At 40.5% G+C, this 16,413-nt stretch overlaps 2 protein-coding genes across 7 annotated transcripts in view; one reads left to right on the forward strand and one right to left on the reverse strand.

The window, feature by feature from the left end:
* Nucleotides 1-1,470: 1,470 nt before the first annotated feature.
* IKZF5 (IKAROS family zinc finger 5) lies at nt 1,471-14,000 on the reverse strand. 6 transcript variants are annotated; one of them, XM_068548706.1, is made up of 5 exons: nt 13,887-14,000; nt 12,219-12,367; nt 5,700-5,881; nt 3,508-3,690; nt 1,471-2,901 (listed from the first exon to the last, which is right to left on the reverse strand). In XM_068548706.1, the coding sequence occupies exons 3-5, from the start codon at nt 5,830-5,832 to the stop codon at nt 1,958-1,960; spliced, it is 1,260 nt and encodes a 419-aa protein (XP_068404807.1). In that variant the 5' UTR covers nt 5,833-5,881; nt 12,219-12,367; nt 13,887-14,000; the 3' UTR covers nt 1,471-1,957. The 6 variants fall into 6 exon arrangements, with proteins under 6 accessions (XP_068404807.1, XP_068404811.1, XP_068404810.1 ...); XM_068548710.1 differs by having other exon boundaries at nt 13,590-14,000; XM_068548709.1 differs by having other exon boundaries at nt 13,493-14,000.
* Nucleotides 14,001-14,129: 129 nt separating this feature from the next.
* ACADSB (acyl-CoA dehydrogenase short/branched chain) overlaps nt 14,130-16,413 on the forward strand; it is a 42,263-nt gene continuing 39,979 nt past the window's right edge. The window contains exon 1 of the mRNA XM_068548712.1: nt 14,130-14,260. Within this exon, the coding sequence (XP_068404813.1) occupies nt 14,219-14,260 (42 nt within the window). The 5' untranslated portion in view covers nt 14,130-14,218. The remainder of the gene's footprint in view (nt 14,261-16,413) is intronic.

A 16,413-nucleotide genomic window follows, 5' to 3' on the forward strand; every position in this document is an offset into this window, starting at 1 on the left:
AATGACAGCAACTTGTTTCTGACAATATATACATACGAGGGCCAAGTTACACATTTGGAAATGGCTGCACTAAAACTGATCTGAGCAGCGAGCGCTCCAAGCAACAGAGCAGAACAGGCTGCAGACTTTAGATTCACAAGCCTCAGGTTGACAAGATTTGTTTGCAGAAACTCCTTGATGCAGCTTTTTCAACAATGCGATGGAGATTAGTTTAGATTGGATATTAAACCACAGAACTCATTTTAATGGCTTTCTAGCATTTGGAAGGGAGGGCAGAAGATGCATTAACTTGGCACTTGGGGGTTTTTGTGGACTTACACCATCAACATTACCCTTTCACTTACTATTAAGTGTAGAAGTCCTTCTTAGTTAATGCTTAATAGTTAGAATACTTGCTTAAACGGCCAATTAGTAACTTTCAAGATTTGAACCAAATTAAAAATAAAAATTTTGCAAAGTACACAGAAACCAACAGTTAGTAACAATATATTTTATTGTTTGACCAAGCTGTCCTCAGAGTCCGCTAGTTATTACACAAAAACAGCCTCCTAATCAAAATTACTTACTGTGGATTTATATAGCAAGTTTTATTTTTGTAAACAAATATCATGTTTAAATGCATTTTTATATCCATTTCCACACTTTTTTTATCCTCTTCTACTAATGATGATTCAATTCACAGTTTTATGTAGTTTTCTTGCTGTACATTAAAGACTGGTAAAACTGCAAATAAGCATTACAACTTGAATTCACAGAAAATATCTTAAATGGCCAATTCTGAAGAGGAGTCCAGAATTCGTTCTGGACATATGTTCTCATTTTTGTAAATATCACTTCACCATCACATTTTCCCATGTGTTTCTATACCTACCTTTTCTTGAAAATTATGGGCAATAAATGGATAGAAGGCAGGAAAAGGAAACTTCAGATTCTGGGGGGAAGGACCGCATTTCCTAGGAATAAGATGGATGACTTCCACTGTACCTCTTTGGTCATCAAAGGAATAGAAGGAATAGCAGATTCTCAGTATAGTTATCAACCTCACGTGTAACATCAGAATGAAGATTTAAATGAACAGTTCAGATTAAAAGGAAAAAAGGCATCTTCATAGATAATCCTCTGATATTCCTAGTGTTCTCATGTATTTACCTGTAGTTTTTAAAATAAATTACAAGTATAATAAAAATGAATCCAATGGAAAATTGCTGTGTGTTTAAACTACAAGTTGAATAGGCAGGTATTTTAACTATTAAACTCCATTTTCAATTTAAAGTCTTAAGTTTCATTTCTTTTCAGAACTTTTACCTCATATTTTTATAACTTTAATTTTAAAAGAATTCAATGTTTTATATTTTCCCTTATGGAAAAAAGAAAGATTTACTACACTGAAATTGCTTTACTATTATCAGTTGAAATTAAACTACTGATTCAACTAAGCTATGTTAACTAAATAGTTTTTAATTAAGGGCAATTTCAAAGGCAATTCCTCCACTAAACATTGAAATAAGTTGTAACAGATTTTGTAAGAGAAAGTAATTTACCATTTTGAAATTATGGCAGATATAACATCTAGCTGCAGTGTAGATGTTGAAATACCAAGGGTATCTATCAGCCTTGAAGTTTTTATGGATCATAAATGTGAGAAATTTAAATGACCACTTGTAAGATTATCATTGCACTCAAATTCTCAAATGTCTAAATGAAAGGAAAAAACAGACACCAACATGTCCAACTGTTCTAATACATAAATGACCCTGACAAGGTTTCTATGGAAAAAAAAAAAAAAGAAAAAAGAAATTTTGTTTCCACTGTCAAATTTATACTCTGTATGTATGGACTTTAAATTAGCAAACACCTTAATAGGGACGACACCCCCACCCCTCCCCTGCAGAAAACAACAGTAAACTACAAAACACAAAAAGGCAAACCAAGTAAAGCATAACGTGATTGTTTTCCATCAGTGTTGGTTATGTTGCCCTCTTGCAAAATGACAGGCAAAATCATACTTGTTTTTACATTTGCATCCACATATGTTACACTGAAAAGGATTTTCATACCCATGACATCCCATATGAATAGTGTAAAGGATGTTGTCGGCAAAGTACATGTCACAGTGCTGGCAGTGGTGTAGAAGCTGAGGGTCCTGGACCGGCAGGGTCGGAGCTGGAGTGCTTGGCTGACTGTTTCCCATGCTGGGAGTACTCGTGTGAGCACTTGGTTCACTGCTCGGACCTGCCACCGGACTATAGTTCCTCTGACTATGTGATGGCCGAGCTTCGGGGCTAGTGGGCGAGGAGCTCTGAGGAACACTGGCTGACACGGCAGAAACCACTGCTTGAGCAGAGGCCTGCTGCATCATGAAAGGCTTCTCGTCGGGGCAGGGAACCACATCAGGGGATGCGGGGTTTTGGTTTTCAGGCGGCAAACTGGACAACTGTCCTGCTAGAGTTGACAGCTGGTTTAAAGGGTTGTCAACCATGAGTTCTTGGGGGTCCCTTGGCAGGCCACCAGCTGGTGTGGGTTTTGCCATACTTTCGTAGGAGTCAGTCTGGATATTCGGGATCTCATGGGTAAAGTCATTAAGGTAGTCTGGCTTCTGGACCACCATGGAAGGTGGGCTTAAGTTGATTAGTGCTCGTCTGCTATAGCCCAGATTGCTTGTTTTCTTCTGTAAAACCCCCCACATTTTCTTGCTGCTTAAGGAAGACCTAGTACCTTTCATTGGTACCATTTTATGCTTGCGCCTTCGATGATGGGACAGGTTACTTCGATCACTGCAGCGGAAGGAACACAATTCACATTTATATGGTTTTTCTCCTGTATGGGAACGCATATGGGCTTCCAGATGACGCTCATAAGCAGATGCAAATGGACATAAGTGACATCTATGAGGTTTCTCACCTGTTTAAAAAGAAAAATGGGGGAGAAACTGCAAGAGTAGCTCATTTACGAAAAGTTTCGTATTTTGTCCGTTCATTAGATTTAGAAATTGATCAAAAAATAAAATGCTTTTCAGAATAACACATTTGCAAAAAAATTATTAAAATTTATTAAGAAACCTGCATATAACAGCCTTTATACTATACTGACTAGTGGAATGAATCCCTTTCACAGAAGGGATGGCTAAGGTGACATCTGAGGGTTAGCAGTGTAGCCTGCAACCGTACAGAAACCTTTTCCCTGGTCTGCAAAGGAAACGTACTTAGTAAGGATAAAGATAAAAACATTTTATCACTTCATGCTGTCTTCAGCATTAACCTGCCCAACCTGAGAAGCAGACAGATGCTGAGATTATTTAGATTAAGAAGGAAGATGGCTAAGGAAGGGGAAGCTGTACAAGGGGCCTCACTTCCTTGTATGCTGTATGCTATTGCTCTGTAAAAACGGAGTCACTTCTCCATTTATTCAAACCTTACATCCACCTTCATTTTCAAACTATCACAACTATTTATATGATAGATCAACCTGCCCGTAAAGATATGCCCTCTCCAGCCACTTCTCCGTTACCTGTGTGGATTCTAATGTGTTCAATGAGTCGTGCAGTGCCTTTGCTGGCATAGTTGCAGTACCGACACTTGAGCTTCCCATCAAAGGTCCTTTCAAACCCGTCTACTAACATTCCTGAGTTTTCATCCAGGGAAACTTCAACAGATGGGTGATCAAGTCCATTTTGATCACCATCTGTTCCAGCTATAAACAAAGTATAGCAAAAGAAATTATGCATCTCAGAATCAACTCAATTTAGCAATTTAGTGTTGAGTGGTAGAAAATCTTTCATAAGTTGACAGTTTGCTTAGCACAAAAGTTAAATTCACAAAAATCAGTCTTTCTGAACTGAGGTTAACTTTATACAAAAGCAGTATTCTATTAGGGGGATTTCAAATTACTAACACATAAATTATATCAGTCCTCAACATAGTTTTGAGGAAGGTAACAGGGTATGGTATTCATTTGACAGGTAAGGAGACAGAGGGGGATAAACAGTGACGGCAGTTACACATGTTTAAGATTCTAGCCACTTCTACAAATACAATGGGCAGTCATGATCATCTCCCCAAATCCTAATCTATTTAATCTAAAACAATTAAATGTTGAGTTTTGCAGTTCCGCTCAGATTACACATATGTTCTAGATTCTGGGTTGCATTTAGGATCTTAAAATTCTAATTAAGCACATATAGGGAAATATTGTATCTGATACCTCTGAATGTTATGAACTGTAAGAATTTCAGAGTTAGAGATGTTTGGCTGTTTGCTTTTAACCTAATCAAACTACTTCTTTGTATAGATAAAGAAACTGAAGGGGCAAGTGCTCATCATCTGGAAAACCAACGGGCGGGGGACCACAACCCTGCCCTCTCGGGTCTCAGTCCAGGAACTGTCCACTGAAGCATTAAGAGGGAAATGTTTACTCCTACAGCTTCACGGGAAAAGCACTTCTGCTCCATCTGCAGGAGGCAGCAGGGCAGGTGCAGACAATTCAAGCCCTTTGCTCTACTGTTTCCTCTATCCTTCACTAGGAGAAGAGAAGTGACTTTGCTGGTTGGTGCAAGTCCAACATCCAACAGGCCCGTTGCACTGGAGGGACAGCAAGGCTCAGTGTCCCCCCTTCTCCCATTGCTTTCCCAAGCCAGTAACTCCTGAAACAGAATGTGTATACGGAATCACTTGGGGATCGTACTAAAATACAGCTTCTGATTCAGTAGATTTGGGGTGGCACCTGACGTTTTGCACCTCTCACAAGCTCCCAGGTGATGCCTGGTCTCTGCTGTTGCTGGCCCCTGGATTACAAGGCCCTAGACCACCTAGGTCAAGGGTTAGCAAATTTTTCCTGTAAAGGTCAGATAGCAAATACTTTAGGCTTTGTGGGCCACATGGTCTCTATCCCAGCTACTCAACTCTGCTGTCGTAACTCAAAAACAGCTATAGAAAACAGGTAAATAAGCAAGCATGGCTATGTTTCAATAAGACTTTATTTATGGACGCTAAAGTTGGAATTTCATATAATTTTCACATCATGACATTATTTTTCTTTTGTTTCCCCCCCACCCCAACCATTTAAAAATGTAGAAACCACTCTTAGCTTGCAGGTCATGTAATAACAGCAGTCCAGATGGGGCCCACTGCCTGTAGTTTGCTACCTCCTGAGCTAAGTTCAGAAATAGACTCCAGTCTTCGTGTGGTAAGCAAACCAGACAGTCTATCTGTAGGTCAGGTAGAACAGGCTCAAGTAGGTCACTGCTTTCTCTACTCTGGTTTCTCCTCCTAGGTGGGTATACATGGTTGGCCTTCTCTTCATTTTAAGAGAAGAAACAGAAACCCCTATTTTGTCTCAGGTCTAACCCAGATTTCCTAATGGCCAAACCCCTTGTGTAATGAAGCTGGACCCCCTTTTGGTTCCTTGTGTCTGCTGTTAGCTAATAGAACCGGGAGAATGGGAAGGGAATTTAGAACCCCTAACCTTCCCACAAGACCATAATGCATCTCTGGGCCACGGTAAGCCCTGCTGGAGCTTTACTTTCCCTCAGCAAAAACTTGACACGTTTAAAGAAGGGAAAAAAAATTGCCCATATCTTTCTAGGAAAAATGGAATGATTCACAGTAGTGAACAGTAGTGGGCTTCATACTACGGGTAATGACACACTAACACTAATATATTTATAAAGAGTGAATTATTTAGTAGTATTAAGATGAGTCTACCTCCCTGAAGAGCCTCTGCTTCCTTGTCCCCACTAACTGATCCAGAAATCATGTTGACATGATGGGTCTGCTGAGTCAGGTATTCCTGGAAATCTTTCACGAAGTCCAAAGGCTCTGGTTTCTTTTCACCCATCTTTGTTTTTGATTTTTTTTTTTTTTTTTTAGTTTACAGTTCGTTATACCTACAGGGGGAAAAAATGAAATAATTTTACATTATTTAGGGAGATACAGTACGTATTAAAACAACAACAGTGACAGAGATTATTATGTGCCAGGCACTTCAAAGCAACAGAGAACATAATCCCCGCCTTTAAATATCTTATAATCTTCCTGGTGAACTACAGAAACACAAAATTGTGAACAATTAATATATTTAATATTTAAATAAACTGGGATTCAAACGTAGTTTTTAGAGGACAGAAAGAAATTACAAAGAGAGGAAAAAAGAGAAAATAAATTCAGAGGAAAGAAACAGGCACATCAGCAGGGATTATCAATGAATGAGACAGTAGAGAAACCAAGTGGCTCAATCAGGGCTGTTGCAGAGAATTTGTGGATGATGGACATGGAGCATGCCTGCGTGTCCAATCCAGTCGCTACTGGCCATGTGCAGCTACTGAGGGCTTCAATGTCGCTAATACAAACGACTTGAGTTTCTTATTTTATTAATTTAAAAGTGAAATAGCTGCATGTGGCTAGTGACTATCATATCAGACAGCAAAGGCTCTTAAAACATAAGGTTCCCACGAATGAGTGCTCGAGAAGTAGGTGATCTACAACAGGGGGTGGCAAACTTTCTGTAAAAGACCAGACAGTAAATATTTTAGCCTTTGCAGGTCATGCGGTCTCCGCTGCAACCACTCAGCTGTCATTATAGTTAAAAGCAGCCATAGACAGTATGTAAAGGAATTAAGTGTGACTGTGTTCCAATAAAGCTTTACAAAAACAGGAACAGAGCCAGGTTTGGCCTATGGGCTACAGTTTCCTGACCCCTGCCCTAGAAATCCAAATCACCACCTCTACCACCACCCATCATCCTACTCATTCTAAGAAAAAAAAAAAAAATTTAAAGAAAAGAAAAAAATCCCTGATGCTGATGTACAGAGAATAAGCCTCACGTCAGATTTTGTAGTCATAAACTAAACTGGTCCTCACATAGGTTTATAGCCCAAATTCGCAAATCAAATAACCAGAAAGTTTTCTAGTAAGAACAAGATGAGGAAGTCTAGCACCTAGGAGACAACAGGTCTTTTTCTTCCAATAAAAATATATTTATGTAAATGTATACGGTCTTCTTAAACATGCCATATGCTAAAAATTTCTTTCCCTAAACCCAACTATTTAATGAGTAATTTACTATCTAAAAAAGTTCTCATCTTTAACAGCCAGTAGTAGGCATTTAAAGCTAAAGATTAGTCACTTCTCTGTATATATGCTTAACTTTTTCTCAAAGCATAACATACACACAGAAAAGCACATCAATCCTAAAGGTAGAGCTCAGTGAATCATCACAAAATGAACACATCCCTAAAATCAGCACCAGTGTCAAGAAACAGAAGGCTACCAGCATCCCAGGAGCCCCCCCCCACCCCCCCCGTGCACCCTTCCAGTACTGATCCCCACCCCCGCCCACACCGTGCACCAGCAAGGGCTCCACAACCCTGACTTCTGAAATTGCTGGGCCACCAGGTATGCATATATTCAGCTTCAGATAATGCCACATAGTTTTTCAAAGTGACTGTACCATTTACACTCCCACCAGTGGGGGACAAGAGTTCTGTTGCTACACGTCCTCACCAACACTCAGGTATTTTTTGCCTTTTTCATTTTAGCCACGCTGGTGGGTGTACAGTGGTATCGCACTGGTTTTAATTTGTATGGCTTGACAATTAATTAAGCTGTGTACTTCAATTACCCACTTAGATAACCTCTATTTCATACCCAGTGAAGTATCTGTTCCCGTTCATTTTTCTATCAGGTTGTTCATCTTTTTCTAAGTAATATGTAAGAGTTCGTCAAATATTCTGGATATGGGTTCTTTATTAGATATTTATATGTTAAGTACTTCTCCCACTCTGTGGTTGCCTCCTTTTCATTTTCTTAATGGTAACTTTTGATGAACAGACGTTCTTAATATAGTCCAATTTACCCATTCCCCCCCTGCCCCGCCCTTTACAGTTAGTTGTTGGTGTCCTTGCCTATATTTTACATGAAGATGTTCTCCTGTATTTTCTTCTAAAAATTTTATTATTTTTTTACCTTGCATATGTTTATCTGGAATTGAGCTTTGTGTATGGTGAAGTAAGAATCAAAATATACTTTTTTCCCCAAGGAGACATCCAACTGTCCTAAAAACATGCATTTAATAGACCAGCCTTTCTCCACTAGACTCTTTTATCACCTTTCTAAATCAGGTGATTATATATGTGATTCTACTTCTGGATTCTCTATTCTGTTCCACTGGTCTATTTTTGTCTATCCTCACACTAACACCACACAGTCTTAATAATAAAAATCTTAATATCTCAGTAATTTAAGTCCACCAGTTGTTTTTCTTCTTCAAGAATATTTGGACTACTCTGGGTCCTTTTCAGCCTAAGTTTTTCAGTGGCAAGAAATGTGGGGTTGTGGAAATGAGATAAAAGCACATTTTCTAATTAACAAAAGCTTGATCAACATTTTAAGAACTAAGACTTCTATTTTAATTGACTTAACTAGAAATCTACTGGAAACAGACTACCTTGACTGTGTTGCTACTATAGATCACTGAACTGTATAACAATTAGTTCCTTATTAGGAACTAATAAGGAACATAGGACTAGTTTTGGTTTCCCTTGTTTACTAGCCCCAGACTAATATATTTTACTTTTGTATTTCTTGTCTCCTTACATTTAATTTGTTCTTTACTCTGAACACATTTAGCCAAATAAGAACCTGCAGGTGACCAAATTCTCACTTTTCTTGATGCAACATGTATGAATAGTTCCTTTCCTCCCTTCTTGGAAGATGCCTAGGGGTTTATTATTACTACTATCTCTTTTCACTGTTTTCTAGAAAGTTGAAGCTACTGAAAATCTGTCCTCTGGATCAACAGAATATTATGGTATTAGGTCAAACTTACTAGCTTAAAGACTCTGAACAGGGTCTTCTCTAGCCTTAGTTTCCTACTTTGTAAAATGAGATAATAATACCAATTTGCAGTGCTGTTTTAAGTTTTACAGATAAGTGTAAAGTATCTCGCAAGATGTGGAGTTTATGGCATGTTCTCAGACGACAGTAGCTATTTCTGCAGCCAAAAATGGTTACACCTTGGATTATGAAATTCCTCACTGTCCCAGATTCCAAGTGTCTTATGTTACCATTGTATATACCTCCTCTTTAGTTACAATGAAACAAACACGGTCCACCTTAGTTTCAATTATTCATATATCCCAATTTGCAATTTCCCAAATCAATTTACAATTTCCCAAACTCATCTCTTCTTATTTTACTCTTTTAGGCCACCTCTTTAAATCACTTGCTTTAGTCTGGCCCTGCTTTCTCAATCTTCAGGATTACTGCTGGTTTCTGAACAAGTTTGTTTCAGTTGCTTTTTTCCCATCTTACCTTGTTGACTTGAACTGCTCCTCTGTTTCCTAATCACTGATTAGTATTTGTTTTATGACTATACTTGATTCTGCTGATTATTTGTCCTTTAAAATTTGCCCTCTGGTTAGGGGGGAAAAAAGTGGGCCAGTCGGCTCCAATGAAAAAGATTATCAAGAATAAGATTAAAAAATAATCTATAATAAGATTATATCTCAATAAAACTGAAAAAGAAAACCCACACCTCAAAACATACAGGGATGGGAAGCAATGTAAAAGTATACATAAAAAGGTAATAAATATAGCAGATAAAGATGGAGAATGAGTTTCGAAAAGACAGAGAAAACAAAGAAGAGAAATGCTTTTTAAAAAAATGATCAAGAAATTTCCAGAATTAAAGATTCCTTTCAATTCAATCTGAAACGGTTCATAGAGTGCAAAATAGAATAAATAACAATAAATAACACTTAGACACATTGTGAAATTTTAAAATCTCAAGGACAAAGAGAATAATATGAAACTTTCTAGTGAGGAAGAACAGCCCACCCACATAGGAAAAACAATCAGATATTGAGTATCAATGGCAACACTGGGTGCAAGGAAACAACACAGCAATTATTTACTCCAACTTAGAATGTTTTCACTTCCTCAAGCTGCTAAAGGCTAGCTTCCAAAAATCTACATCACAATTAATGGAGAAAATTTAGATGCATTCCCTTTAGAATCAAGGCAAGCATGCTTGCATCACAACAACCATTCTACACGGTACTGCAGCAGGTAAAGACCCCACAATATAAAAAGGAAAAAAGTAATAAAAGGTGTAAGGACAGGGATATACCTCTCCCCCCACCCCCCCAAAAAAGAAAAGAATAAGATCTGGGAAGTTGTTTTTTAAATTGTAAAAGCTGTAAGGCCCTATAGATTGTCTGTGTTCTAATTATAAAAGCTGTAATTTAGAAAGAAATCCTGGTATTTCACTGCAACTTTGCATCACCTCTTGCCAATCAGTTCACATGAAAACTGATGTTGCCATTGGAAAATATCTGAACATACTCTGATAGGCTTCAATAAGCAAGATAAATCTTACCAAATCCTGATTAGAAAGCGTAACACTGCTAAGGTACATGTGATAATGCAGGAAAAAAGGCACAGGACTGCCATTAAGCAAGAAGAAAATGATATTTTTATACATGCATCTCAAGTTTTAAGAACTCAAGTAAGCCTAATCACAGAGAACGACTGGCATATTTTGAGTCTTGGCTATTATCACATTGTCACATTATAAGTTTCACCGTGTTCCCCGCCAAAAACTGTATGCCGATTTTCAATCAAAATGCATGATGGACTTAAAAAAACAACAACAATAAAGGATGCCAATGAAAAAAGGGAAGATAACGTTGTAAACTTGAGAGGAACTCTATTCTTAAGAATTTTAAATATACTGATATGGTTTATAGTTGTAGACATTCTGCAACGATTTAAAATTTGTCTTTCCATCCCTGAGCATTTTTGTGCCCACGTGACCTACATCACCTCCCCGCCGTGCAGCATTACAGGCCCTTGCAGAGCTCTAGCCTGCAGAACAGATGAGTAGGCATGAAAGATGCCTAAATCCAGATGGACTCTATGGTCCAAATCCCAGCTTTCTCCATCTCAAGCCAGTATTCTAAGCACAATAAATAGAAAAAGAATAATTGTGAAACTACAGAAGACTTCTTGATATCAAAAAAAAAAAAAAAAGTTTTGTATCCAAACCATCTTCCTGTCTTTAATAAAGTAATCATCAGTCTTAGGACCAAATGTTTAATCTAAGAACTCCATAAATTAACTGGTATCTAAAGATGCATCTAAGACAGTGATTAATTTTAAAATCTTTGTGAATGTAACATAAAAATCTACGTTAGGAATCAGCAAACTATAATGCTCTCATTCCCATACTTTATGATTATCATTTTTTATGATACAGCAAAATTTCTGAGTCCTCCCTGTGATCCCTCTGATTAAAGTTAAGTTGGTATGGTATTCCATGGGGTATAGATACATGTCTATAAAGAAACTGGCTAGAATGCACCTAAATTATTTTTATGCCAATAGCTCTCCGAAACTATCCATTCAAACCTCACAAATAAGGTTCTTAGAAAACAACCAGAGACTACCCATGCTAGTGAAGGAAAGAAGCATTTGAGAAATAAGCTTTGATATCCCCAAAGAACACAAAAACGTCTTTATCTTGAAGCAGGTAACTTAAACTATTCTTGACCTTCCTTGGGTTCTGATATTCAAGTCCTCTGATCTTCAGTCTCATAAAAGGGAAGTTGTCCATCAATACACACACAACCAACCCCTCTTAACCAGGAGCAAACAATGTAAAACAGAGGCATCATGATGCAAATTAGAAGACAACCACAACTATGAAATAGAGGTGATGTAAAAACCCGAAAGGGCTCTTTAACCTACCCTCCTCCCAAACTCTAGATTTTGAGAACAACATGATTAGGCAATAGTAGGATCTATTTTATTCATCTACCATTTCTGGTAGGGTTATTAAACATAAGGTAACTAACAACTAACTTCCTTATACAGTAACTTAATTTGGGGTTTAGGCAGGCCTATACACATTAAGTGACTGCAGTTCTATTGAATGTGTTTACTTTTATAGCTTAATAATTATGGTCACTGAAAGATTTACTCTGCCACAGAATACACATCAATGGAGAAGTCTAACAAATGAGGTTTCGTTTGTACAGAGAATAACATAGACTTCAAAAAGAATTAGAACACATTTCCTCTGATTACATAACCATCAAAAAAACAATTCTCTGAAGGCAAAAAGGGACATTATGAGGTGCTGAGAAATCAGAAAACATAATATAAAAGTAAAAACAAATAAATACAAGCTGGGAAAAATAAAAAAGAGGAGTTACACCATCTAACCTTTTCACCCCAAATCAGTTCCTCCTTTTTCTTGCCACTCCAACATGGATGAAATGTAGAGTAATCGAAATTTACTCTGGAGATACACCAAAGGACTCCAAAAGGCCATGGAGGGAATTTCAACTAAAATTGAAAAGCCATACAGAGGTCTGCAAAGAAAAATACACCATAAATCAAAACCTTTGTGACAAAAAATTAGGATCTACGGGTTTAATAAGCTAACAAAATAACTTGTGCCAATTCTACCACTACCAGAAAAGAAAACTAAGCTAACAGATAAACAACAAAGCAGCAGGTTCACTTCAGCAAAAGCTCCAAATAATCACCAAAGAGTAACTTGCATCAGTACGACTATCTTTTTTTTTTCCACTGGTGGATTTCATTTTTTGGCAAAAAATGTCACTGTCTTTCCAAATTAAGTTATTAACTTCATTTGTTCGTAGTACACTTCTATAAAAGGCTCAGGGGCTCAGGATTAGTACTGCTGAACAGCTACAATTGCATAAAAACAAGGTACTAGCCTAGCCCCACAGGGAAACATTTGTGAGAAAAGGTTTAAAAAAGAAAACCCACCAGGCACGCCCAATAACAGCACATCTGATTCCCATCTTTATTATCCTCTCTATCTCAACTCAAAACACTTAGGGTTTTCTTGGGAAACGCTTGGGACCCCTGGGGGCAAAAAACACAAAACGTCTCAGTTCGCTGTAACGAACTCCCAAACTTGTATTAACCTGTAGCTGTGTTGAATGCACAACATAAAGTCAAAATTAAACGGGATTTGTAAAATTGTTAGTCCAGACGTTTAAAAAGTTGTTCTAAGGAAGTTGTGTTTCTTCCAAACGTAAGTTCTGTGGAGCTCACAATTTAAAACGGCTTTACTTCTTCTTCCACTTGTCACTCCTCTTCGGGCCTAAACAGCACACTAAGGGGACACTAAATGGGCCACGTGGTTAGTGGCAGCTGGAACCGGTTTAACTTCTATTTAGATTCAATTTACCGAGCACTTACTAGATGCATGGCTTGACTACTCGCACGCCGGACAGTTTATTAAAAGACTTAAATCCTGCACGAACCTGAACAGTTCTTCGCTGCAAAATCCTCCCCAAACCTCACATCTCCCCAAAATTAGAGTGCACAAGCAGTAGAAACGGATCTAGGAAGGACCGTCAGATAAAAGAAGGAGGCTTTAAAAAGTCGTCCCAACGAGCAGCCCGGAACTGGCGTCGGGGCGGCATCCTCACCAGGATTCGGAACACCTAGGAGACCCGCACCTCGGCTGATCCCCTGGCCCCGGGACCCGGTGAAGACGCAAATTTCGGGGCGGCCCCCCGCCACGACCACCTGTCAGAGCGAGAGGCAGCTCCCTACCCAGGAGCCGCCAAGCCCCTGCCAGACGGCGACGCCACCGCAGGGACCGTTCGTTTCCTCGGGGCTCCCGCGGCCAGACACCGCAACCTCCGTGCTCGGGCCAGGAAGGTCCTGGAGCGTGACCCCCGCAGACCAACCGACCACGCCCGCCCCTTCGCTGAGGCTGAGTTCAGGGCGGAGTCAGCCCGTCGCGAACACCCTGCTCTCTCCTCGCGCCGCTCCTTCTTAACCGCTCTCCTCCTTAACCGCTCTCCTCAGCCGTGTCACCGTCGTCCGAGCCGGTAACCAGCTACTTACCTCCTGACAGCCGCACCGAGTAACCCCTACCGCCTTGTTCAACGCCGCTGCTGTCGCCGTCGCCTCCGCCGTCTTCGTCACCGCCGCCATGTTTGTTGTGTCTCCTGTTCCCTTCCCGCCCCACGGCCTTTCCTAACTCTCGCGTGAGCAGGGCGAAAGCGGAGAGGAAGCTGTTTGTCTATCTCGGCCTTCCGTAAGGGCTAGGGGGCGGGACAAGGGAGTGTGTGTGGGCGGGGCTCTGGCTCCACCCGCCCCCAGGCATTGGTGTGCGGCCCGCAGGCCGGCCAGAGCCGCTTCCCGGGATCCGTGACGGCGCTTGTCCTGGGGTGCAGATGGAGGGAGCCACGGTTCGGCTGCTGCGCGGCGGCACGCTGGTGAGTGCGCTCGCAGCGGGCGTCTTGGGGGCCCCGGATGACCTTGGCCCCGGCAGCGGGGTCTTCCCCTGATGGGACTAGGGCGCTCGGTCCACGTCCCGGGCCCGCGCTTCCCTCCCTCCGCCGGGTCTCTCTCAGACGCCTCACCGCGGGCCGGCCACGACCCCGACCTCTCTCCAGGCCTCTAGCCGAGCCGGCCTTAGTTTCTGTAAGGAGGACTGGGAGTGGCAGCTGGTGAGAAGGGGGCTAGGGGCTGGTCTAGAAGCTTCTTTGACGGAGCAATCGCCTTGCATGGAGTCGGAGAGACACAGCTGCAAGATATCTTTTGCAGGCCATTGGGTCCTGAAAGCTACCGAGTCTTGAATCTTTCGAGGCATTTTGTAGAGATGTCATTTCTCTAATGTCGCTTTTCCCCAGTGATGACATTTCACCGCCCAACCCTTCCCCAAAAAGATTGTTGAAATATGAGCACAGTCTCATTCTGTGCAGTGTTCGCTCGTCCTCCTTTCCTCCGCCCTGCTCCAAAGTTAGGAAGGGACCTCGGACTTGGTCGGAGTTACCGGCCAGAAAGACAGTTTCCTCTGCTCCTCATCTCACAGCTGGGACATTACATCTTGCATGGTTAGGCTCACCGTAGCACTGGGGAACCCTTTCCTGTCTCACTTCTTAGAACTTGAACTGAAACCTGCCTCCCGGGAATATCCAGTTGTACCTGATTCTGCTCTCCGGACCTGCAAAAACTGTTGATTCTTGAACAGCTCTTGGCGTCGGGTTCTCATTACACTGAACATTCAGCCCTTCATCTTATGGCATGCTTTCCAGAACCGTCACACATTTGAATACATTCCCCTTTATCGGTACACTTTATGGGAATTTTCCCACTGCTGGTTGTTTGCTTTTTATATTTATTTGCATTTCTCTTTGATGAGTTAAAGGCTCTTTGCTGTTTTAGTCTGATGCCCAGCGGCAAGGTTCTTTTTGTTTCATTAGAGATAATTAATGTTGTTTGACTCTTTTACAGGCTTGGGGTATTAAGGAAATTAGTAAAATCATGTTAGTGTATTGTTGCAAAGAAATACGTTTTTATGATTACTGTTTAATACTATTTTATAACTGTTGTGTAATAGTTTAGCAAAGAACGTTCCCTGTATTTCACAATTTGAGTCCTTCTTGTTCTAGAGCCATCATTTATTGACCACATACTGTGTGGCAGGCATGTGCTCGGTGCCCCACCTGTATCATCTCATTTAATTCTCACAACCATTCTAAAAAGTGGTTTAATCTTTCAGACACAGAGGCTCACGCTGAAAAAGATTAAGTGACTTGCTCAAAGTCACTCAACTAGAAAGTGTTAAAGCTGGTGTTCTAACTCTGGTCTGTTTCTAAATTTCACATTCATGCACTCCTGCCTCCCCTTCCTCAGAGATATCAAAGACCTGTTGTTTGGAATTTTTGGTTTTATTGTGGCTTTCAGTCTTGCTTAGCTTTTAGAGCTCTTTTGCATAAGTTAGCAAATGTGATTGATGGCATGTTGCCTGTAGCATAGTGGTTTAGAACATGAGTTCTGCAGGCTAATTGCTTAGTTGTGAACCCAGGCTGTCACTTCCTACTAGTATAATCATGGGCAGCTTACTTAACCACTTTGGGTCTTAGTTTCTTGATCTGTAAAATGGGGAGAATAATAGTACATATACCATGGGGTCGTTGTGAAGATTAAATTAATTCATATGTAGGTATGAATCACTTAAAATAGTGCCTAGCATAGAGTCAGCTGTCATTAAACGTTAGCTTATTATTGTCATGCATGAGATATTGCCAGTGCTAAATAAATAGCTTGGACAGGTATGCTTACAGGAGGTGGGGCTTGAACTGAGCGTCAAAAGAAGGGATGTCTTAGGTTTAGGTAAAGCCGCAGAGGAATGAAGATGCCAGGCTAAGGGTTGTATAAGCAAAGGTGTAGAGGTAGGAGTATACTCTGCTTGTTTGAGGAATAATTATGCCAGGATAGCTGATGTGATACGTTTGCAGAGGGTTGGAATGAATTCAGCTGGCAAGACCCTATCATGTTCAGGGGTTAGGTCCGTACTTGTTCTTATAACAGTGCGTGTAGCCCAAACAGGGTTGCCCACAGTCACGCAAAACAGACCTTTTGT

This window comes from Eschrichtius robustus, chromosome 7 (assembly GCF_028021215.1).
Source record: "Eschrichtius robustus isolate mEscRob2 chromosome 7, mEscRob2.pri, whole genome shotgun sequence".
Classification (NCBI taxonomy): Eukaryota; Metazoa; Chordata; class Mammalia; order Artiodactyla; family Eschrichtiidae; genus Eschrichtius; species Eschrichtius robustus.